Genomic DNA, 24,371 nt, shown 5'->3' with positions numbered 1-24,371 from the left:
GTGAATTTTGCTTGTGAATTTTGCTAGTACCATCGGTGAACATAAAAATCCCGGATCTCAGAATTCTCTTTACAGAATCCTGAGCAGCCCGGGAATCAGTCATGCCATTGCTCTCTCTCTCTTCCATTTTATAGCCCTAAACATGGCTTCAAATGGATCTCCTGATAGGTCTGTGTCAGCACATAAAAGAAATCATTCTGTAGCAGATGAACAATGAAAGCGGAAGTAGATAATCTTTTTCCACCGCTTTTCCCACAGCTGTGGGTTGCAAACTGTGCCATCCATGTGTGGATTTTCTTCTGTTTTACGGTCGGATGCCATTCCTGACGCCAAGCCTATATGGAGGCATGTAATTACTATTGTGTGTTTCTATGGTGGATGGTAGTCTGGTGTTTTGTGTGCATTTGAAGAGAAGAGTGTCGGGAGAGGTACAAAGACCCAGTCCCCGAGCCATAAGCGAATATCGTTATTACGGGGGTTTGATATTCTTTTCCTAAAAATATGGTCTTGGGTTTGATCTGAGAAAATAGAAACACTACAGGTCGCGGAATGTCACTGTCATAATGGGTGCCTATAATAGTGGGCTCGATACCCACTAGACATGATTTGCTGCTGTGCCTGATAGCACTCTGGATCATAATGCCTTGCATTGGAGTGTTGTATCTTGTGAGAGTACAATCCTGATAGTGCTGTTCATCCGGTCGTCTGACAAGGATGCGTTCATCATGTTTACCTGAACATTAGGAAACGCAATATTCTGCCCTTCCTCATCCCAGACGCATCATTCAGCGCACCATTGCAACCTGGTGGTCTTGCGATGGTTCATCGGCTGTGGAACATATCGCTTAGCGATTTACCCGTACGACTCGTACGTACGGCAGTGGAATATTAAATATATTCTCCACAAAGGCTCACAACCACTTTGAGCATTAGTGACAAATTTGTTTTTAAAGACTTTCATCTGGAGCGTGGCATTGTATGGAAGTGAAACATGGACGATAACTAGCTCAGAAAGAAAGAGAATAGAAGATTTTGAAATGTGGTGTTACAGAATAATGTTGAAGGTGAGGTGGATCGATCGAATCACGAATGAAGAAACACTGAATAGAATTGGTGAGAGGAGATCGTTGTGGCTAAATTTGACGAGAAGAAGAGACATAATGATAGGACACATCTTACAGTAAGACACCCAGGCCTTGCCACATGTTTTTTGAAGGAAATGTAGGGGGTAAGAACGGTAGGGGTAGACCAAGGTATGAATATGACAAGCAGATTAGAGCAGATGTAGGATACAGCAGTTATGTAGAAATGAAAAGGTTAGCACAGAATAGGGTGGCGTGGAGGCTGTATCAAACCAGTCTGTGGACTGACGACTCAGACAACGACATCATTTATAAAACATGAATTACAGTAATGTAGACGTACAGTCGAGTAAAAGATGTTAGTTTGAAATGCTCTTAACTTTGGAATGTGGGATCTTACCTCTGACTCGGCAACTGAGACAGAGCATCGAGAGTAGCCTTGCCGAACTCTGGGGTAAGCTGCTTGTCGGCGGCATAATTTACCAGATTCGTCTGTGTTACACCGGGGCACAATCCCACCACTCGTATACCAGTCCGCTGAGAGTGATAGGAATCCTAAAACATGTTATTTAACTTAATTATTTAAATTCTAGAAGTACCATCTTAAATTAACGTAGTAGTTCTACATTTCGAACTATTAATGACACTCGTCAGTCACAATACATTCGAACATACAACAAATTCTTTAACATATCTGCACAGACAAAACAAATCTCATGACTGGCCACATGAAACAAGCTGCGACAGTTGGCGTTCCTCTTCGCACCTTAAAAACAGTTACATGAAAATTACATAGTTCTAGAGAATTTAGCCGATTACTTTATATGTATAGAGGATGTTCAACAATAGTTGCCCAAAAAATTAGGACGATAGTAAGATCCTAAACGAATTAATACAATAGATCACACGGTACTGCGCATTTTCCTATGATCTACAGATCTTCCACGTGGTGCATTGTAATTACTTCGCTGGGCAACCACACTGCTGTGTTCACCAGATAGCATTTTATTAATATTATTAATTGTATTATTATATTATTAATTAATTAATTATTAATTTTATTTCCCATTCTTTAATAACTTCATTACATAAGTTTGTCTGATCTTGAACTTCCTCTTCAATTTCATTCAACAGCGGAATGCCAGAAGCAAATAATTATTTTAATAGTTCTGCTCCATTGCTCTGTTTGATTTCTTTCTACAACGATTACAAGGATAGTCCAGTAAATTCCCTTGACCGACAACTTCGAGAAACGGGAGCATTCCGGGTAGGATATACGAATATAATACAGTAGGGTTACTCTGTCTTCTTATCATAATACCGCATCTTAAAATACTTTAATTACTGTATTTCTTATTTAGTCTTGTCTTGTCTCTACCAGCATACTACTTACGCATTTCGTCTCACTTGCCTGGATTTTACCCTCATCTACTTTGGTCGTTTACCAAGTTTTAGTTCTATACGTCAAAATTGGTAGAAAGCAGTTCTTGTAAATGCTTTGTTTGTATCGTATTGGCACTTTCTTACTTCATAACAGTTCTCTTAGACTCTGGTAAAACTTTCCAGCTGACTGCATTCTTCCCCTTATCTCCTGTTTCATCCTTCTGTCTTCCGATATCACACTTCCAAGGTACTGGAATACTCTTCCTACCTCTAGTGGTTCCCCCTCTTCCATTCCTTGTTCCAGGTATAAGAACGACAGTTTTATTCTTTTTCTTGTTAAATTTTATTTCCCATTTTTTAATAACTTCATTCCATATGTTTGCCTGTTCTTCAACTTCCACTTCAATTTCATCCAACAGCAGAATGCCAGAAGCAAATAATTATTTTAATAGTTATGCTCCATTTGTCTGTTTGATTTCTTTGAGTATGTCACCCACAATGATAATGAATGGGTGTGGTGATATCACACTCCCTTATTTCAGTCCTGTTCTTACTTCGAATTCTTCTACCTCCCCTACTTTGGTTCGAACATTACATGTGCATTTATTGTACGTACCTCTTATCATCTGGATTATTTTTACATGGAACCTCTTTTCTTCTCTAGGCCTAACCAAGTCTCATCTCTGGGAATACAATCACATACTTTCTTAATTCGATGAAGGTCGGAATTTGATCTTTGTTTAATTCCCAGTATTTTTCACAATATGTCGCATTGCAAATATGAGGTCCACTGTTGATGTTCTACTCCTAAATCCATGTTGTTCCTCGTTCAGTTGGGGTTTCACCAGTGGCCTTAATCGTTCCTTCTAGAACATTTTCATAGCATGCAGAGTCAGGATAATACCTCTGTAGTTTCCTTTCTGGTTTCCTTTCAATAATTCCCTTTTTCCACACTTCTGAGATTGTCCTCTGCCTTCAGGCTGCTTTAAACATCCTGCTTAACCAATATAATTACAAATTCTCAGCAGTTCGAATTATTCCTATACTTATTTCATCTACTCCTGGATATTTCTCATATTCTTTAGTGCTGCTTCTACTTCCGACAGAATTACATCATTAAGTAAATCATCCATGAGTATCACAGAGTCATTTGTTTCTTGTCGGCCCCATTTCACGTTCATGTGGTGGTGGTGGTGGTGGTGAATTTTTGTTTTAAGAGGAAGTACAACGAGGTAATCAGCCTCTCTGAACATATTAGTCGAAAATAAATTTTAAATAACTACAAAATTATTTATTCAAGAAAGGAATTTGGAAACGCAGTACAAAGTAAAACAAAAAGTAACTTATTTAGGCCGAAAAATTACTTACGAATCAAAAGGGAACGTGCGTTCCCTGAGTAATAGTACACTTATCATTTATATACACTTGACTAGTCCACTGTCGCACATAAAGCGGATGACGAGATCAGCAGTAGTCGCGTCATCGGCTAGTATGCATTCGAGCTTTCCTGCAGGCCGAGGCTACGTCTTAGGCCAGAGAGATCAGTGCACTCTGTGAGGATGTGGCCCACGGTGAAGTCGGCACCACAAGAACACACTGGGGGGTCTTCCCTCTTTAGGAGATAACAGTGGGTAGATCGTAAATGACCTATCCTCAGCCTACACAATACTACGGCCTCTCTACGTGAAGGCTGGAAAGAGGACCGCCACACGGTAGCTGTCTTAATTGCTCTCAGCTTGTTGGGAGTTCGGATAGCTAGCAACTCCGATTCCCGGAACGCCAAGGTAGTTCGACGTAGCTGAGAACAAATATCTTTAGCAGGTACATTGACTGGTCTTGAAGGTAAAAGTACCGCTTCCTTTGCAGCTTCATCCGCACGTTCGTTTCCCGCAAACCCAATGTGGCTTGGAAGCCACGCAAAAGTGATTCTGGTGCCAGCATCACTTAACCTGGCTAGAAGGTCATGAATCTGCTGCACCAGTGGGTGCTGTGTTGCGAGAAACAGGTTTCAATAGACTGCAGAGAGCGTAACGACTCGGTACACATAAGAAAGTGGCTTCTTTCATCACGTAGTACAAACTGCAGAGCCTCTAAGATGGCGTAAAAAGCTCCGCAGTGTACATACCACATACACTAGGAAGCGAGATCTTCCTGCTCATTTCATCGGTGACGAAAGAGCAACCAACATTATTTCCAAATTTAGAACCATCCGTGAAGATATGCTTCACGGCCGGATATTGGTGAACGAAATCTCGGAAATACCTTCGATAAACGGAGGAATCCGTGTTCACCTTGAGTCCACGGAGTAGATCTAGACGTATATCCGGTCGCCGAACCAGCCACGGAGGTACCTCGCTGAAAGTTTGTTCAAGACAACCACCGATATCGATATTCAGATCACGACACAAGCTATCAATTCGAAACCCAACCAGCCGTGTGGCTTTCGGCCGTTTTTGGTACCTCTGGTGGTATTGGGTACTAAAGATTGATAGCCTGGATGTGGCGGCATTTCACGAATTTTGGCAGCGTACATGAGCAGTAACTGCTACCTCCTTATCCGTAAATGTGGAACTCCCGCATCAGCGAGTAAGCTGGAATGGGGCTAGTACGGAAAGCCTCCGTTGCCAGCCTAACTCCACTATGGTGAATACTGTCTAAAAGGCTCAACGTAGATTTTGATGCTGAACCATAAGCCGCACTACCATAGTGAATTCGGGAGAGGACCGTTGTTGTGTAAAATCGTAGCAGCACCGCACGGTCAACCCCCCCCCCCACGAAGTGCCGCTGAGAAATTTAAGTATGTTAAGTCTTTTCATGCAAGCAACCTTCAACTGACGGATGTGGGGCTGCCGTGTTAGTCTCTTATCAAAATGGAGAGCCAGGAATCTGCAGGTGTCTACCACTGGTAAGACATTGTTTCGCAAGCGGAGCTCTGGTTCAGGATGTACAATCTGACGTCGACAGAAGTGTACAACTGAGGTTTTCGCCGCTGAAAATCGAAAACCATGTTGCAGAGCCCATCTGTCGACTCGGTTAATAGCTTGCTGTAGCTGCCTCTCAGGAAACGCCCCCCTTCCGGAGCTGTAATGTACAGCTAAGTAGTCTACATACAGCGATGGAACGACTGCGGGCCCAGCAGCGGCAACTATGCCGTTGATGGCGATTGCGAACAGCTTGACACTCAGTACAGATCCCTGAGGTACTCCATTTTCCTGAACGTAATATTGAGAAAATGCATTTCCTACTCGGGCTCGAGCGAGCCGGAGGGACATGAAGTTCTCAGTAAAAGTTGGCAAATTTCCCCGGAATCCCCACTGGTGTAGAGTGGAGAGAATTCCATATCGCCAGATAGTATCGTAAGCTTTCTCCAGGTCAAAAACACGGCGAGTATGTGTTCCTTTCGGAGAAAGGCCTCCTGAATGGAGCTCTCCAGTCTGACCAGATGATCAGTGGCAGACTGATGAGAGAGAAGCCCACACTCGTAGTTAGACAAGAGATCTTCCTTTTCTATGGCCCACACAAGACGCCGGTTAACCATCCTGTCAAATAGCTTACAAATGCCATTTGTAAGGCATATTGGCCTAAAACTATCCAGAAGTTTTGGATCTTTACCAGGCTTAGGAATTGGTATCACAATTCCCTCGCGCCATTGAGATGGAAACACTCCCTCACTCCATGTTCTGTTGAATAGGGTGAGGATATCCTTTAGACATCTGTCACTCAAATGCTTAAGCATTTGGTTACGGATTTTGTCCGGTCCAGGAGCCGTATCTCTGCATAGCGCGAGTGCACTCCGCAACTCCCACTCCGTGAAGGGCACGTTGTAGGGGTGCGAAGCACTAGAGGCAAAAGAGAGATGATGTGCCTGTGCTTCGCGCTTAATTGGAAGAAATGCAAGGTCGTATCTCCTAGAGCTGGACGTATGTGCGAAATATGACGCGATGTGGTCGGCAATGACTGAAGGAATCGTAACTATATCTGCATTAATGGAGATGCCGGGTACTGAGGGCACATTCTGTACTCCGACAATACGACGGAGTTTCGTCCACAGTTGTGATGACGGAGTATGTGCCGTGATGGATGACACATACTTTTCCCACGTAGCTTTCTTACTTTCTCGAATCAAAAAACTGGCCTTCGCGCACAGACGCTAAAATGTGATATGATTGGCCATCGTAGAATTCCGACGATAATGCTTAAAGGCCCGTCGGCGATCACGTATGGTTGCTGCAATTTCGTCCGTCCTCCATGGGACCTGTTTCCGGTGACGAATACCGGACGAGGAAGGAATTGTTTCCTCTGCAGCAGCCAAAATGCCAGTAGTAATGGAAGAAACGTGGTCGTCAACAGACTCCAGCATATCATCAGCCATCAGTGCGCGTTTCGTAAATTCTGGCCAATTTGCCCGCCGAAGTAACCAGCGCTTGGGTACTTCGGACTGTCTTTGATTCAAGAGAGATGGAATTATCGGGAAGTGGTCACTATCACAGAGGTCATCGTGTACTTGCCACCGTAGGAGGAGAACTAGCACACGGCTGCACAAAGTGACATCCAGGTGTGAGAATGTGCCATGTGCGCTGCTGAAATGTGTCGGTTCCCCTCTAAGCACGTAAAGATCAAACACGTTTATCATTCGCTCGAGCATCCTCCCCCTAGCAAAGGAAGACGGAGAACCCCATAGTATGTTACGGGCGTTCACGTGTCCCAGCATGCGGAAAGGAAGAGGTAACTGAGTGATCAAATCTTGTAGTGCACGCATATCAAGGTTATAGTCCCGTGGAAAGTACACGTTGCAAACCGTTGTCATTACTGGCAACGGAGTGCGAACTGCAACTGCATCTAGCTGAGTGCGGAGCGGTACTTCTTCGCTGAAGACGTCGGAGCGAGCTAGGGTACAAACGCCCCCCGTTGCCACGCCATCAACAGTTACTCTGTCTTTGGAATAAAGATGATGTCCTCTCACAGTCGTGTCGTGTCCAGGTCTCAAACGAGATTCCTGTAGACATACTATGGAGGCCGCATAGACGGATATCAATTGACGTAACTCAGCTAGGTGACAGTGGTATGGCGTGGATAGGTAAAGCTTCGAATTCAGAGCAATTTCTTGCCCTTCGTTCGGTCCATTACCTGCCAGGTTCCGCCGTCTTTGCCGGTATCGTTTTTGTCACAATCACCATCCACGACAATGAGTGGTTCAGTCTCCATTGTCTCCTCAGAAGAAGGAGGCGCGGTGACTGGACCCTCCGCGGACGGTGATCTTATTGATCGGGAACAGTGGGCCTTCTTCCTGGGAGAACTAGGTTCTCCAGAAAGTGATCGAACAAGAGGGCGTCGGGGCCTCTCGCTCTTACCCACCGTTTCTCTCTTTTTTGGAGGAGAACCGGCAGATGGCTTGCCGGATTTCTTCGGGGATCCTGTGACCCCCGATTGAGTTGAAGAAGGCTTCTTCTCAAATTTCTTAAGGGAGCTCTGTGGCTTCACCTTCTCCTCCTTTATGGTCTGAGCATTCGAAGGAGGGCTGGACTTTCCAGCCCTATTTGGGGAATTCTTCCCCCCCCCTCGCCCTGTTGGGGGAGGACTTCCCAGTCGAACGTTCCTGGGAAGCACTCTTCCTAGCCAACGTCGGCAATAACGCACTTTTCGATCCTTGTGCTGTTAGAACTCCAGTTTCTTTAGCGACTATCTTTTGTTTCTGGCTTGGACTTATCGATGCATTTTCAGTACTGGTGTTCTGTAAAAAAACTCTGTGGAGTGATCCGCACATTTGCGACCTTTTCAGCGAAGGAGATGGAGAACTCCGGAGCAGCCATGGACTTGAACTTCCTCCGGGCGTCTGAATAAGATAGCTTATCCAGCATTTTTATCTCCTGGATCTTCTTATCCTGCTTGAATGTGAGGCACTCCTTGGAGATTGGAGCATGCGCACCGGGCAGTTGACGCACACAGGTGGTGGTGTGCAGTCAACCCCAGCATGCTCGCACTTCCCACACATTTTGGAGGTCGTCATACCTGTACATCGCAGTGACGTGTGGCCAAATGTTTGACAGTTTTAACACCTCATTGGTACTGGTACGAACGAACAGTCAGACGATACATTGTAACCTTTATTCGCTCAGGTACGGTCTCAGCGTCGAAGGTAAGGATGAAAGCACCCGTAACGAGTAGCTTATCACCCACACGCCTCTTCAACCTCTTCACGTCGGTTACACTAGGTGCCGGATCATAGTATCATCGGAAGACTTAACCAAATCCCTGTGGATTATAACTCCCTTGCAGGAGTTAAGGGTTTGGTGCTTCTCGATCTTCACCTCTACCATTCCGAATAACTTGGCTTTAAGTAGCCGTCTGGACTGTTCAGCCGTAGATTCTTGATAAGTAAGGATCCATCGCGGAGCTTGCGCATGTCGTCGCCTTCACCAGCAACAATTTATTCGATTGAATTGCTTATCATAAAAGGACATTCGTAAAGAAAACTTTTACCATCGACCCTGGTAGCAACTAGGAATCGAGGAAGACGTTCGTCACTTACATGGACTACTGGAACTGGAGTATACCGCTTACGTTTCTAACCCATTTTGACGTTGTTTTTTGAAGGGTGCCACCCTTTGAAAAAGAAGGAAGAGAAATAGGTTCCGGTCTTTGGTCCCACGAGTACTCCGGAAATATGAAGTCGACCTTCGGCAGAGCCAAGGAGATTTACCGAAGGCAAGGCTATATACTCCAGAGGCCACCCGGTATCTGGAGGGGGTCGCTTGGAACAACTCTCCTAGTAGCCATGTATCACCTCGCCACGACCCGAAACGTGTGATTGGGGAGGATAAAACCTCCGTACTAACCTATTCTACCCGAGGCAGAGAGGGTGGCCAGACAGGAAGAGGAATGAAATTTAAGAAGGTGAGAATAGAAGGGTAAAAATAGTGATGAAGAATAAAGAGCACAGACACCTCTCAGGTGACTCGGGGGACACCTTGTTAGTCTGGCCCTATACCGAGGCCAATACAGCATTGATGACCCTTAGCTGGCACAGCCTCTGGATCACCAAGCACACAAGACCCCACACCGACGTCAAGGTCATGGTGTCTCTACGGGGGTTCCACGTTCAGTAGGTTCTGAAAGTACATTTTCCATCTTGTTGTTGAGGTTCCTTTGTTCTTCCACTAGACTTAGAATCATTTCGTTTCATAGGACGATTGCTCGTTCTTTAGGAATCCATACAGTTTCTTCTTGCTCTGAACTGACTCCTCTTCCAGTGTCCACTATTTCTGGTGGTCTTCTTTCATTACCTTCTTAGTCATCCTTTTGGCTTCACAGTTCTTGTTCTTCCTTTCTTCACTTCTACCTTTATTCCACACCTTCCAAAAATGTTTCTTTTTGTCTCACTGCATATCTTGCTTTTTCATTCCACCACGTAATTTATTTTCCTTTCTTCTTGTTGCTAAACCTTGCACAGATCTCTTCAGCTGTTTCTGCATATGCCTCTTTAAAATCTTTCCTTTATTTTTCCACATCTCTTGTTTCTGATTTTGGGATATTGGCTTTTCCAAATGTCTTCATTCTCCTCCTCTGTCAGTTTCCATAACTAAATTCTTGTTTCTCTAATCTCCATCACAAAGCCATTTTGTCACTCTTTAACTTTGCAACCACCAGATGGTGGTGGTGATTATTGTTTTAAGAGGAAGTACAACTGAGCAACCGTCCTCTATTAACGCGAATCAGAGGGGAAAATGGAAGGGATCTGACACTTCGTAAAAAGAAGGTATCGGCCAAAGAAAGACAAGGGCACGCCTCGAATGCTCCAATGTCGTCGGGGTCGGAGAAGAGCAATAATTGATAAAGGGAGGTCAGATAGGGTAGGTGAAAGTGAGGAGCATGGCACAAGTAAGTGAAATCAATGCCAGGACTTAGCTAAGGACCCGGGCCCCACCCTGTAGAAAATATAAAATGTCTCTCCTGGCGTTATGGTGACATCTAGTAGCTCTTTCCTTTATCTTTGCTCTCTCACGAAGTGACTTCATTCTTCTTTCTCCCCAATTATATTAGCTATTTTTCTTGAGTTACTTTTCCTGAACCACATGTTTCTAACTGTTGTTTCATTTCTCTCGCTAAAGTCCAATAATTTCTCACCTTCTCTGCTTCCACATCCGTAAATATAAGGCCCAACAAGTTTTTCTACTCCACCGTGATGTATGTCTTCTTCCTGGTAACCAGTCTGTGTATTATCTCTCGTTCTTCACACCCTGCTTTGATCTGTATCTTGATTATTATTTCGACCGAACGAGCGAGTTAACCATGTGATTAGAGTCGCGTAGCTGTAAGCTTGCACTCGGGAGACGGTGGGTTCCAATCCCACCTGAAGATGGTTTTCCGTGGTTTCTCGTTTTCAAACCCGACAAATACTGGGGCTGTGTCTTAATTAAGACCAAAGCCGCTACCACTTCAGTCCCATCAGTTTCCATTCCTTGCGTCGCAGAAAACTTTCTATGGGTTAGTGCAACGTTAAACCACTGGGAAATATTATATTTATATATCATTTCGCTCACATTTGACTCATCCACTTTGCTGTATTTTAAATTATTCTTAATCATAATTCCTACTTTATTCGTGGACTCTTTGCCTCCAGTCGCAAACAACTTTATACTATTTGTCATTTTTTCACACCACTTCCTTTCCATTTCACTTCTGAATGACCAGGAATATCTAAATCCTTCCTTCCCATTATATCTACTCATTGTTGTGTTTTGCCGGCCATGGTGGTGATGTTAATAGTAGAAAATACTCCTTCGTCTTTCTTCCTCTTCTTGATATTCTCCCCATATCAGTCATTTCTCATAGTACTCCCACGGATGGGATCACTACGCATCACGAGTGGGGAACGACCTAGCCTTATCTGGATCACCAGCGTTTTATGCAATTAGTACTATGAGATCGCCATTCTCAAAGACATATTAGAGAACTGCCAGTAAATGATCAGGCTGCTCCTAAAATGGAGCACAGATTCCTCTCGCAGCCACCCCTAATCTGGGAACAGATGCTTCTTTGGGGTGCCAGTATTATTTTGTCATTTGCTGCACTGAGCGAAAAATCATCTTACCTAAAGGAATTCATCCGCCCGAAGCCGTCGGTCCCTTTAGGATGTTGGGTTATTAACCACCGCCCAACACTCGACGTTGAGACGCTGGTTGTACGGCATACCATTACCGTAGCGGGGTAAGAAGTCCCCGGCTAGGTGTATCGGCGAGGGGGAGAGAGCAGAACGATCGAGACTGAGATGGCGTGGGCATTTGAAAGGAGTGGGGGAATGAGGACCCCGAAGTCGATGCTTGAACTGGGGGTTAGAGGGAAAAGACCTTGAGAGAACAAGTTGAACGAGACCTAAGGAAGAGAGAGACAAATTTCACGACGTATTTGACGAAGAATGATAGAAAGACAGGCAGAAATGGAGATCAAATAAAAACGGAACAGGGGATAGAGAATGAAAAATCAAGAAGTGCAATTTCAAACGTAATCTCCAAGGTTATAGAAGCACTTGTTCACTGTTTCACCAACCGTTGAATACGTTGCTCGTAGAACTCATTTGAATGAGAGTGGAACCAGTTGTGAACGTTCTCAATGTTTTCATTGTCTAAGTAGAAGCGCCGATATTTAAGCGCCTCTTTCAATGGACCAGACAAATAGAAGTCACACGGCGATAGGTCAAGGCTACACGGTGGGTGCTTCAACACTGTCCACCCAAACGTCGCCACCATATTCCTTGTAACAGCTGTTACATTTGGTCACATGTTGTCATGCAGTAAAATCACTCCAGATGGTAACAGGTCGGCAGTTTGGACTTGAATGCTGCGCGCAAATGACGGAGATTACTGAAGTGCCGAGAGCGTTGATAGTTTTACCATGGTCCAGGATCTCAAAGATAAGGGGTCCTTCATGATCGAAGAAGCATGTCAGCATCAGTGTGTCGCTTCTCTGCACTATCTTGGTGGAGTGCTTGGATGTCTTCGGTATTGTCTTTGTCGTTTGCCTTCGACACGCATTCAGGACATCTTGTATTTGAATGCGATGTCCTCGCTGGCACATCAACATGGCGACAACTACTCGATGGGATGTGACACGTAAGATTATTACCATAACTTTCCCTACAAAGTTGGAAAGTCTGTAATTCATAAGCGGTTAGTCGTAGGATATATATTCATAGGGAGAGTTTTTGTGTTGTATGGGGTGTAATATCCACCTACTCTCACCCATTTACTTCCCTCATGTTTAGGAACACCCAGTATATGACTGAAGAAGATGATTCAACTAGCACACGAGCCACTGTGGGAGAACTAAGTAATTCTATAAATTCAACTGTTTGGGAGGTTTTCCATGAATAACAATACCATTCGTAAGCAAAGTGTGTAGGCTATGGGGTCTGATGGCTATCCTGCTCAAGAAACGTTTCGCTCAGCGGATCTTGCAGCGCACGTGAGATGAGCATGATTTTAATCAGTTCTTTTATTTACTGACGAAGATACGCTTACTCTGAAAGGACTTAAAATCCACATACTACTATTGAATATGGCAGTGAGTACGAAAAATTTCTCAATGTTGCTGGAAACTAATTAACCGGACCTTACCAACTACCCAGGTTCTTGAGGGGTAGATTGTACATCATATTTCTTCAGGAAGTACTCCCTGAACTACTATAAGATATTCCTCTCACGAAGTCAACGAATGTGTTTTCAGGTCGATGCGACCCCAGCTCAGTACTCTTTACAGGTGATTCTGTACTACAATACTACATTCCAGAACAGGATCTATTACCTGGCCACCCCGATCTCCAGAAGTAGAAGGGTAAATATGTTCTAAAACAATGGGTTCTGTGTCAGCATTTCCCCACGCTTTTTGAGTAGTAAAGCTATGTAAATTCTAGGTCATTGAACTAGTAGTGTACCTATGTGGGTGCTTAGCCAGGTTAAGTGACCTCTCGGTGAGGTTAAGACATAGAATTACATCTTAACCTTATGAACGAGAGCAATCCTAACATCACAGGGTCCATTGGAGAGGCCAAATCGGTCAGGGAATGACCTGGGGTGATTTTGCCCCTAGGTGAGGTTATGACGTCATATCCTTATGTACGAGGCCAATGCTAACATCACGGACCGCTTTGGAGGAGCCAAATTGGACGGACCTCCTTGGAGGAGCCGAGTCGGTCATGTCACGGACCCCCTTGGAAGAGCCGAATTGGTCGGGCACCTTGGAGGAGCCAAATCGTTTAGGTGACCTGCAGATGAGGCTAAGACGTCACTATGACGTGTTAACCTAACCTTTGCGCATCTATGCTAACCTAACTTCACACAGGCTCTTTATCGGCTCTCTCCCCTTGGAGGAGTCCAATCGGTTGGGTGTCTTGTAGTTGCGGTTATGACGTCACGATGACGTGTTAACCTAACCTCGCTACGAGGAACGCTAACCTAACCTCAGACAGGCCCTGTAAAGGCTCCCCTTGAAGGAGCCGAACTGGTGAGGTGACTCGTAGGTATGGTTAACACGCGTGTTAACCTAACTATGGGCACGAACGGTAACCTAACCTCAAACAGGCTCTTTGCCGTCTCTCCTTGGAGGAGTGACGGAGCTGTGACGTCACAACGTGGGCTATTTAAATGCAGACTGTTGACTAAGAGTGCATGCTTATCTTCACATAACGTCATAACCTAACCCACAAGCCTTCTCCTGACACAGCTGTGACGTCACAGCGCGGGCGATTTGAAATGCAGACTGTTGGCTAAGAATGCATAACGTTATAACCTAACATGTGCAGGTGTAACCTTACAGGCTCTGTGCTCGATCCCTTCCCCAGGCTTAACTTACAATGCGTTAACCTTACAGACCTCAAGTTTGATATCCAAGTGTAGAAGCTTAATCTAAAAGGCTTAACCTAACCAAACAAGATGGCGACTATTCAGGAGGTACTTCAAGGTCTCGGATCCGAGCGACTGCGGAGTTAAATACGCTAGCGTTTGAGCTGATGCGTAACGATCCGTCTTTTAGTGTCTGGACCACTCAATTTTATATTTTAACTTTAGAGCTTATAGATATGAACTCGAGAGACTTATATAGGCCTACAGTATTCTTTACATCACTCAGAGACCAAATCCTTGTGTTCAGAACACACTAGAAACTTTAATTTACTAGGACAGCTATGTCTAACGCGTGGAACAAGATAGCTGTCCAGTCAATCTCTGGAAAATTTCTGTCGCTTGTACTCCTTCACGAGCAAGAAATTTTATAATTATGCGTTGCACAGTGGAGGGGTGCACCTGTTGCTCCGACATCGTGTCACTGACGAAGCGGCTGGAAGCACTTAACGTAGCGGGACTCACAGCTCACGCTGTTTTGACATTTGACGTTACGCCGTCCTCAAACCTGTATTACGGACGAAAACATTTGTGTGGTTCGAGAGATTCTTGAAGACGATCGACGGGCGAGAGTATCAGAATTGCAAAATAGGTCGGAATAAGTTATTGGACGTGATATATGACAGTAGGAAGGGAGAGGATGAAACTCGGTGGCGCCACATAGCCTACTCCTGTCGAATAGCACCAAAGGGTTGCACAAGGTTTTACGTACCCAACCGACTGACGAATCACCATCAACAAAGCTATATGCCCTCATTCTATATGAGCACTGCGGAGAGGTTTAGAATTTAATCTAGGCTTCTGGCACGCAATCTAGTGATTAGAAATTGTATACACCGGGCGAGTTGGCCGTGCGCGTAGAGGCGCGCGGCTGTGAGCTTGCATCCGGGAGATAGTAGGTTCGAATCCCACTATCGGCAGCCCTGAAAATGGTTTTCCGTGGTTTCCCATTTTCACACCAGGCAAATGCTGGGGCTGTACCTTAATTAAGGCCACGGCCGCTTCCTTCCAACTCCTAGGCCTTCCCTATCCCATCGTCGCCATAAGACCTATCTGTGTCGGTGCGACGTAAAGCCCCTAGCAAAAAAAAAAAAAAAAAAAAACAAATTGTATACCACCACCTCTCCTACCCTGCCGGCCAACATTCTGATGGTGAATTATTTCGATCAACGGGACTCGATCCGGCAAACTACGGTATCAGAGCATATATACTTCACACCTTAACGACCATGGCTACCTGGTGGGCAAACGGTAGCTTCTCAATTGTAATCACAAAGGCTAGATGACCTCAAACCAACCTTCAGATCCACGTGAAAATCCCTCACCTGGACGGGAATCGAACCCGGGGCTTATGGATAAAAGACAGGAACGCTACTGCCACACCGCGGCCCAGCTATTAGGGCGTATACCATTGAAATGGACTGTGTCAAGATTCTGTTTAATTCGTCATGAGAATAATTCAAAAATGAATATACAGTATGTTCTATGAATATTTCAGTAATCTGATATCAGAATATTATCAGTATAATTACGGTTTACAGTCTGCCGTCTTAATAATGATGTATCCAGCCCATAATCTTCTATATTCAAAAGAACCTTCGCGCGGAGGAGTAAAGCCGGTGAGCGGGACAGAGTGCATCAGTTTTATGCAGGGCAAGCCTTCCGCGCAAAGTTAGATCCACTTCCTTGCCTGCTTCTCTTGACGGCGAGTAACTTGAACTTCGAATGAGAATGGAAAGTTTCGGAAAACTTCGAAAATTGTTAGTGAAATTAGAATTCATGGAATTGTTTGGTAAAGTTCGCTTCACAGGAAGAAATAAGTAGTTATGCCCTGAGAAGAGTTCCGTCAGTCCATTGGAAACAGTACGTGCCAGGGTCATATCTACAAAAATCGCGGGGAAATTAGCACAGAGTTTAATTAATAATTATGACCGCTAGAGGTCCAGGAAAATTCGGTAAACACCAGCATTGTAACTGAAAATACATGCGGAATCTCTGGTGTGAATTTTGGAGAAATTGGTCCAGCGGTCTGGAAGGTGATATGTTGTGCAAGAGGTGAAGCGTTGCTTAGCGTCATGGGGTCTCTAATAAATAACCCCCTCCCTCGGGAGAACTCTTTCTCAAATCGCCAGTTCAAGAAGGCGAAGCTACGAACGTCGACATCCCAGGAAGAAGATTTTTAAGTTCCATTAGTGAATGTGACAGACATGGATATCTCAACAGCCAGTAGGCAAGAGCGGTGGTGAAATTAGTAAAGTGTTCAGGAGGAATAACTTTAACATTAGAAGGCGACAGTCATCGTCGTAGTAGAGGGGAACATTGCAGTAGATAGTGGAAATAATTCATGAACTTCTGCGAGGAAGTCATTACGGTCTGAGATAGTTGCCTGAGCGGGGAAACATTCGGTTCGTTGGGAGAGAGTTACTGCTGGTGGACACCTGGCATGAGGGCAGGAGTCTTTACGATATCCATCAGTCGACAGGTCAAGCGGTCCAGCAGTGCAGCTCGTATTTATATTCATAGTAAATATATAATTACCTATGTTAGTTTAGCGCCAAGGAAATTAATCTACTACTACTACAACTAAAATATTTTCATTCCTCCCTTGAAGGGGGAGGCGGGCCTCTTAGACGTGACACCGTCTCTCAGGCCGGGTCTTGTAATATTTTCTTTCCATATATTTGCTTGCTGTACTCTTGTTGCTTGCTTGTTTGTTTGTTTGTTTGTTTGTTTGTTGTTGTTGTTGGGTAATTATGTTAATTTTATTATTAAATTACTGTAAGTGACCATTGCCACCGGGATATTTCCCATTTGCAATGTATTTGTTAATAATAATTATTATTATTATTATTTATTTTCTTGAATGAAATGAAATGGCGTATTATGGCTTTTAGTGACGGGAGTGTCCGAGGACATGTTCGGCTCGCCAGGTGCAGGTTTTTCGAATTGACTTCCGTAGGCGACCTGCGCGTCAAGGTGAGGATGAAATGATGATGAAGACGACACATACACACAGCCCCCGTTCCAGAGAAATTAACCAATGTTGGTTAAAATTCCCGACCCTGCCGGGAATCGAACCCGGGACCCCTGTGACCAAAGGTCATTTAGCTATAGAGCCTGACATTTTCTTTAATTATTAACGAAATTACTAGCGGAAATACGCACAAAAGAATATCGTTCGCCGTTGCTTGCCACAGCAAGTAGTGGAGACTTTGCATGTGCTGTGAGGAAGGGTAGCAGGGGTAGCCTATATTTTCGCCAAGATCATGGGCGTCTGGCAGCCTGTAGTTTCTTAGTGTGTAGTCAAGTACGAACTGATTTTTAATTGTATAATTACACCGCACTTGTTTTTCATTGTGATACATGTGAAATATTGCTCCTTTGGTGAAAGTTTTATTGTATAGTATTGTCCAGGTCCATGGCTAAATGGTTAGCGTGCTGGCCTTTGCTCACAGGGGTCCCGGGTTCGATTCTCGGCAGGGTCTGGAATTTTAAACGCAATTGGTTAATTTCGCTGGCATGGGGGCTGGGTGTATGTGTCGTCCTCATCATCATTTCATCCTCATCACGACGCGCAAGTCGCCTACAGGAGTCAAATCAAAAGACCTGCATCTGGCGAGCCGAACCCGTCCTGGGATCTCCCGGCACTAAAAACCATACGCCACTGTATAGTATTGAATCAAAATCTCAGACAAAACTATTATTACCGCACTTACTAAACTGTCAGCCTTTACCTCTCTGTCGACTGACGAAATTCACTCAGAGAGCACAAAAAATACAACTTTGTAGCTTTTTTTCTTCAATTTTGATGTATATACACCGTCCACCCGCTATATCCCAATAAGCCGGATACTTTTTGTTGTCTGTACAACCCCCACCCCCAATTTCTTAATTCCCAATCGCCGCTACTGACCACTACTGCGGCTAAACGAAAGGATATCTAACAATATCCTAGGAGTGGGAGGAGCAGGACGCACCCACCAGATGTAGACAGTGACCTTGACAACAGTCCAAGTGCACCACACGTCACTCCTCTGCGTAGTTCAATCAGTTTAATTCCCTTAGTTATCACCCTGCCATATGTTGACCTTGTGCTTGTTTGCGATAGATGATACGAACAGCAGTTAGAACGCAGATGATTCTGTTGACAGTAAGGCTACAGGATGCACCTTTTCTGAGTGCATCATCGATAGAGGGGGATTTTTAACTATCTGAATGAATGATTCTGTGCTCAGCTATGGAATTAAAAACTGGACGAAGGAAATGGAACAGAAGTAGACTAAATACAAACTCTGAGATATTCTAGAATTGGTTTAGTTTTATTATTATTATTATTATTATTATTATTATTATTATTATTATTATTATTATTATTATTATTATTATTATTATACAAGTTGCTTTACGTCGCACTGGCACAGATACTGTAGGTATTATGGCGACGATGGAACAGAAAGGGGCTAGGAGTGGGAAAGAAGCGACCGTGGACTTAATTAAGGTATAGTCCCAGCATTTGCCTGGTATGAAAATAGGAAAGCACGGAAAACCACCTTCAGGGCTGCCGACAGTGGGATTTCAACCTACTATCTCCCGAATAGTGGATACTAGCCGCATTTAAGCGACTGCAGCTATCGAGCTCGGTGGTTTAGTTTTATATGGAGTTCCGACTTCAGTATGATGTACACTTTCTGTTATCGGTTGGAAATTGTATGAATGAAATGAAAAACATATTTTAAAGGCACATTATGCGAAACCATACTAGAAATGTTAACCGAGAAGAAAGTTCCTTATAACTCGTCGTAGAAATACAACAGAAGAGAGTTTCTAGAATTTGTGTGTATTCGTTTCCTGATACAAAAAGTGTTGTCCCCAAGCAACGTACGAAATTAAGGAATGAGCACAATATTACAAAAATGTCTCGGCTAGGTAACCCACAGAGGTTTATCTGCATTTATAAAATTAGAAGGGTGTACTTCTAGGCTTTTAAATGATAACATTCGCAACAAATTGTCCTAAAATATGCTTCACTGTTTTTCTTCTTATATGTTTAATTTTTCTTCACGTCGCACAAACACAGACAGGTTTTATCGCGACGATGGGATAGGAAGGGGCTAGGTGTGGGAAGGAAACGTCCATGGCCTTATTTAAGCTACAGCCCCCAGCAATTGCCTAGTGCGAATGTGGAAAACGACCGAAAACCATTTTCAGCATTGCCCCCAATGAGGTTCGAACCCATTATCTCCAGAATTCAAGCAGGGGAGTAACGAATATTATACGAGCCCGTCTGCCAAAATAAAAAGGCGAGTCACTTCAAATAAAATGTTAAACCTATGAATAACTCAATATAAGTGTATGAAATCATCAAATCAGTCATCAATGATCTGCAATTAAGGCAGTCGCCCAGATGACAGATTCCCTATCAATTGTTTACCTAGCTTTTCCTTAAATATTTTCTATGAACTTAGAAATTTATCGAACATTTCCTTGCATATAACCATGATGACGCCTATTCTTATAAAGTAAGAGTAAATGGTGTTGAAGAAGAAGTGTGTCACAGTGCAATGACTGCTCTACGTGGAATAACCATAGAATAAGAAGAATCCAGCATTCCTTAAAGGTAGCGGGCGTTTCACCCAAAGATATGAGAGGTAAGCACAATTCAAGATCACACAAAGCTCTTGATACAGTTCTTCTACATATTAGAGGCCACATAAAGTAATTCAGGGCCACATAGTCCCACTATTCCCGACGTGATAACCCAAACAGAGTATATTTACCAGAATGTTTGAACGTGAGCCTTATACACAAAATGTTCCTTGATGAAGTAAGACTGAAAAAGCCGTACAAGCTTTATTATTGTGTTTTCAGTTAATTTAACATTAACTTCGGTATTCCTACAACAGATACTCGTTGCACATCTGATGCATTACAATTACAAATACAGAGTGCTTCAGACCACAGGGAAAAGAACATACTTGCATCCGGGAGATCGTGGGTTCGAATCCCACTGTCGGCAGCCCTGAAGATGGTTTTCCGTGGTTTCCCATTTTCACACCAGGCAAATGCTGGGGCTGTACCTTAATTAAGGCCACGGCCGCTTCCTTCCAACTCCTAGGCCCTTCCTATCCCATCGTCGCCATAAGACCTATCTGTGTCGGTGCGACGTAAAGCCCGTAGCAAAAAAAAAAAAAAAAAAAAAAAAAAAACATACTAATGCAGAAGAAGGAATTGGATCAGAGGAGGGCTGATATAGTTTTTCAAATGAAGATAGCATAAAAACAAGCTGCCAGAGAAGGTACTTGCATATTAATTTCCTTCGAATTCATGCAGAACGTGCCATTACCCCATATACGTACCAGGGATGTTTTCTTCTGCAGGCAACTCTGGTGTTATGTGTTTGGTGTACACGATTTGGCAGATGACATTGCTACCATGTATGTTTGCACAGAAACAGTAGGAAGGAAGGAAGGAAGCAAATGAAGTCACGTCTATTTTGTTGCATTACTCTAATAGCAAAGCCATCACTGCCGATCATTTAGTCCTGCTGAGTGATGGATGCTCTGGACAGAATAAAAATCACACAGTGGTTTATTTCCATTACCTACTAATTCACTGCCTCCATCTCTTAAAGAAAATAAATCATATTTTCCCGATGAGGGGCCATTCCTTCCTTCCCAATGACCGAGACTTTGCACTCATTGAGAAGAAAAAGGAAACTACTTCACCAGAAGTACCAAATGACTGGAATGAAATAATGAGCAGTTACCGCAATAAACCATCTCCATTTGACGTCATTGTTGTGACCCAGGAAATGATTTATGATTTAAAACTTGAAGTACCTCATCACTTCTTAAAAAGTCCAATACCACCCCTGACTCTCAGAAATCTTCGCCTGATGGAAATCTCAGATGACTGCCCCTATGTTCTGAAACGGGATACGTACTGTGGCCACTGGGACAAGTGTAACGTTCGCAGCAAAGTCGTATTTTCTCACAGTGTAGAACTAACCCCATTGTATGGAGGTCCCATTCCCCTTCCACCAGAAAAATTGCAGGACTTAAAACGACTGCGAGCATTCCTTCAGAAGCCAGAAAATAGGCTGTTCTACACACAGCTGTAAGAGAGCCCAGAACGCATTGCTGATGGTGATATTGATGTAGATGAAGATGACAACAGTGATGGATGTACCGAGTGAAACGTGCTAGTGAACCACACTATATTATCTTCGTAATCCATCTTCAGTAGAACGTAATGTAAAGGAAATAAGTCAGAAAAACTATAAAAAATCTGTAAAAAAAAACAGAATATCATCATGTTTTGTTGAACAAACTGTCATCATCATAGGTCGTTCTACCATCCGGTAGGTCCAGTCATGGCTGTGACCTCCATATCTATCTATCTTCTGACCTTTTCTTCACTTTTGCATAACCCTCCTTTCTTTTTCTAATGCTGTCTAATAACTGATATCGTCTCCTTCCTCTTCCTCGTTTCCCTTTTATCATCCCTTCAATAGGGAGCATGCATAATTTTCAAAATATATATATTTTTTAAAGTACACCAATGAAATAGTACGTAAACGTATTACATTGTGGTAAGTTGCCTTGTTTTCTACCATTAAAAAAATATTTAATAGTGCCTTTCCGCAAGGCAAGTGAAACGGCCTCTGACGTAAGCGGCGCGCTGTGACGTCACGATCCAGTACCGCATGCAGCTCTACCAGCCACTATGCATCAGCTGTTACTAAAAGCTGATTGTTTATTATTCGTGATCGCGAATAACTTCAAAATGACAGAAGAAATGTTCAAAACAGCACAGTCAGACAATCTACCATGTGTAGATGTCATCATTCTTGAAAAATAGCTACTTTTGTGGCCGCAGAAATTCGCGGATAAAAAGCAAGTTTGTAAGTGGCGTCTTTTATATTCGTGCAATGTACTGTAACTCATAGTATAGGATAACAACGAACCTGGATAGAAATCGCATCACTTTCAACATTTCCTTCTAGACTGATTCCCATATTAAAGAATAACATTACATTTTCGGGCTTTCAGCATTAGTAAAGTAAGAAATCGGATTTCAGCACTAACGTAAACATATAGGTAGCATTATAATACTAGTCGGCCTCTGTGGTGTAGTGGTTAATGTGATTAACTGCCACCCCCGGAGGCCCGGTTTCGATTCCCGGCTCTGCCATGAAAGTTGAAAACTAATAGTACGAGGGCTGGAACGGGGTCTACTCAGCCTCGGGAAGTCAACTGAGTATAGGGGTTTCGAATTCCACCTCAGCCATCCTCGAAGTGGTTTTTCGTATTTTCCCACTTCTCCTCCAGGCACCTAAGGCCAAGGCCGTTTCCTTCCCTCTTCCTTGTCTATCCCTTCCGATCTTTCCATCCTCCAACAAGGCCCCTATTGAGCATAGCAGGTGAGGCCGCCTGGGCGAGGTAATGGCCCTCCTCACCAGTTGTATCACCATACCCAAAGTCTCACGTTCCAGGACACTGCCCTTGAAGCGGTAGAGGTGAAATCCCTCGCTGAGTCCGAGGGAAAACCAACCCTGAAGGATAAGCTGATTAAGAAAGAAAGAAAGAAAGAAGGATCATAGTACTATAGGGCTATAGTCTATCATTCCCGAAAAAATATATATTTATGGTTGGGACAACTGGCCTACTCACTTCTGGGACCCATGAAAGAGAAACATTAAATATCTTGGTGGAGGGAAAAGTTAAACATGATAAAGAAAAATATGACTTCATCTAGTTTTCACAAGTCGGGCTGAGTGGTTCAGACGGTTGAGGTGCTGGCCTTCTGACCCCAACTTGACAGGTTCGATCCTGGTTCAGTTCGGTGGTAGTTGAAGGTGCTCAAATACGTCAGCCTCATGTCGGTAGATTTACTGGCACGTAAAAGAACTCCTGCAGGACTAAATTCCTGCACATCGGCGTCTCCGAAAACCGTAGAAGTAGTTAGCGGGGCGTAAAGCCAATAACATTAATTACATTTGGCTTTTAACAAGCTGAGCATATCAGGCAAGAAAAGTGTCCTGGTGACATTTTAGTCGTTCAATAGAGGAATGTCTTTGGGTACTGTGACTTTTTACTCTTTTTTTTTTGTTATTTGCTTTACGTCACACCGTCACAGATAGGTCTTATGGTGACGATGGGACAGGGAAGGACTAGGAATGGGAAGGAAGCGGCCGTGGCCTTAGGTACAGCCCAAGCATTTGCCTGGTGTGAAAATGGGAAACCACGGAAAACCATCTTCAGGGCTGCCGACACTGGGGTTTGAAACCACTATCTCCCGGATGCGAGCTCAGAGCTGCGCGCTCCTAACCGCGCGGCCAACTCGCCCGGTATTTTTACCCTTCGGTTTATTGACTTGGCTTGTATAACCTGAAACTTAGGCTAAGTTGGATAATATTTTAAACACCAACATCACTATTTTCACCTGTGTGCAATTATGTTATTTATTTCATTAATATTATGATAATTATTATAATTGAGCATTGTTAACTTATAAAACCCCAACAGACAAGCATTGGTTTTGTGTAGAGTTATGCATTTGTTAATTTCACGTTGTTTTCTTTCATGATGTACACGCCTATTTTTGGTTATATTATAGAGTATGTAGCTATAGCCTAAATTTCTTTACAAATGTAAGCTCTTCAATAAAGACAAAATAACTGTCGCATGCCAAAATAAGTTGGTAGAATTAGAGCTGTCAATATAGTTCATAACCCTTTTGATTTATTACCTTGACACGGATCACCCAAAACATAGGTTAGGTTTGGAGAATAATTTTAATAATCAGCATTAATTAATACCGAGCTCGATAGCTGCAGTCGCTTAAGTGCGGCCAGTATACAGTATTCGGGAGATAGTAGGTTCGAACCCCACTGTCGGCAGCCCTGAAAATAGTTTTCCGTGGTTTCCCATTTTCACACCAGGAAAATGCTGGGGCTGTACCTTAATTGAGGCCACGGCCGCTTCCTTCCCACTCCTAGCCCTTCCCTGTC

At 43.6% G+C, this 24,371-nt stretch overlaps 1 protein-coding gene across 1 annotated transcript in view; it reads right to left on the bottom strand.

Annotated features, from left to right (window-relative positions):
- Window positions 1-24,371, bottom strand: part of LOC136874865 (15-hydroxyprostaglandin dehydrogenase [NAD(+)]) — a 91,569-nt gene that overhangs the window by 16,518 nt on the left and 50,680 nt on the right. Inside the window, exon 5 of the mRNA XM_067148553.2 lies at window positions 1,483-1,637. Coding sequence (XP_067004654.1) covers window positions 1,483-1,637 — 155 coding nt within the window. The remainder of the gene's footprint in view (window positions 1-1,482; window positions 1,638-24,371) is intronic.

Source organism: Anabrus simplex, chromosome 5, assembly GCF_040414725.1.
Source record: "Anabrus simplex isolate iqAnaSimp1 chromosome 5, ASM4041472v1, whole genome shotgun sequence".
Lineage (NCBI taxonomy): Eukaryota > Metazoa > Arthropoda > Insecta > Orthoptera > Tettigoniidae > Anabrus > Anabrus simplex.
Note: the sequence above shows the minus strand (reverse complement) of the source record. Positions and strands in the feature narration are given on the sequence as shown.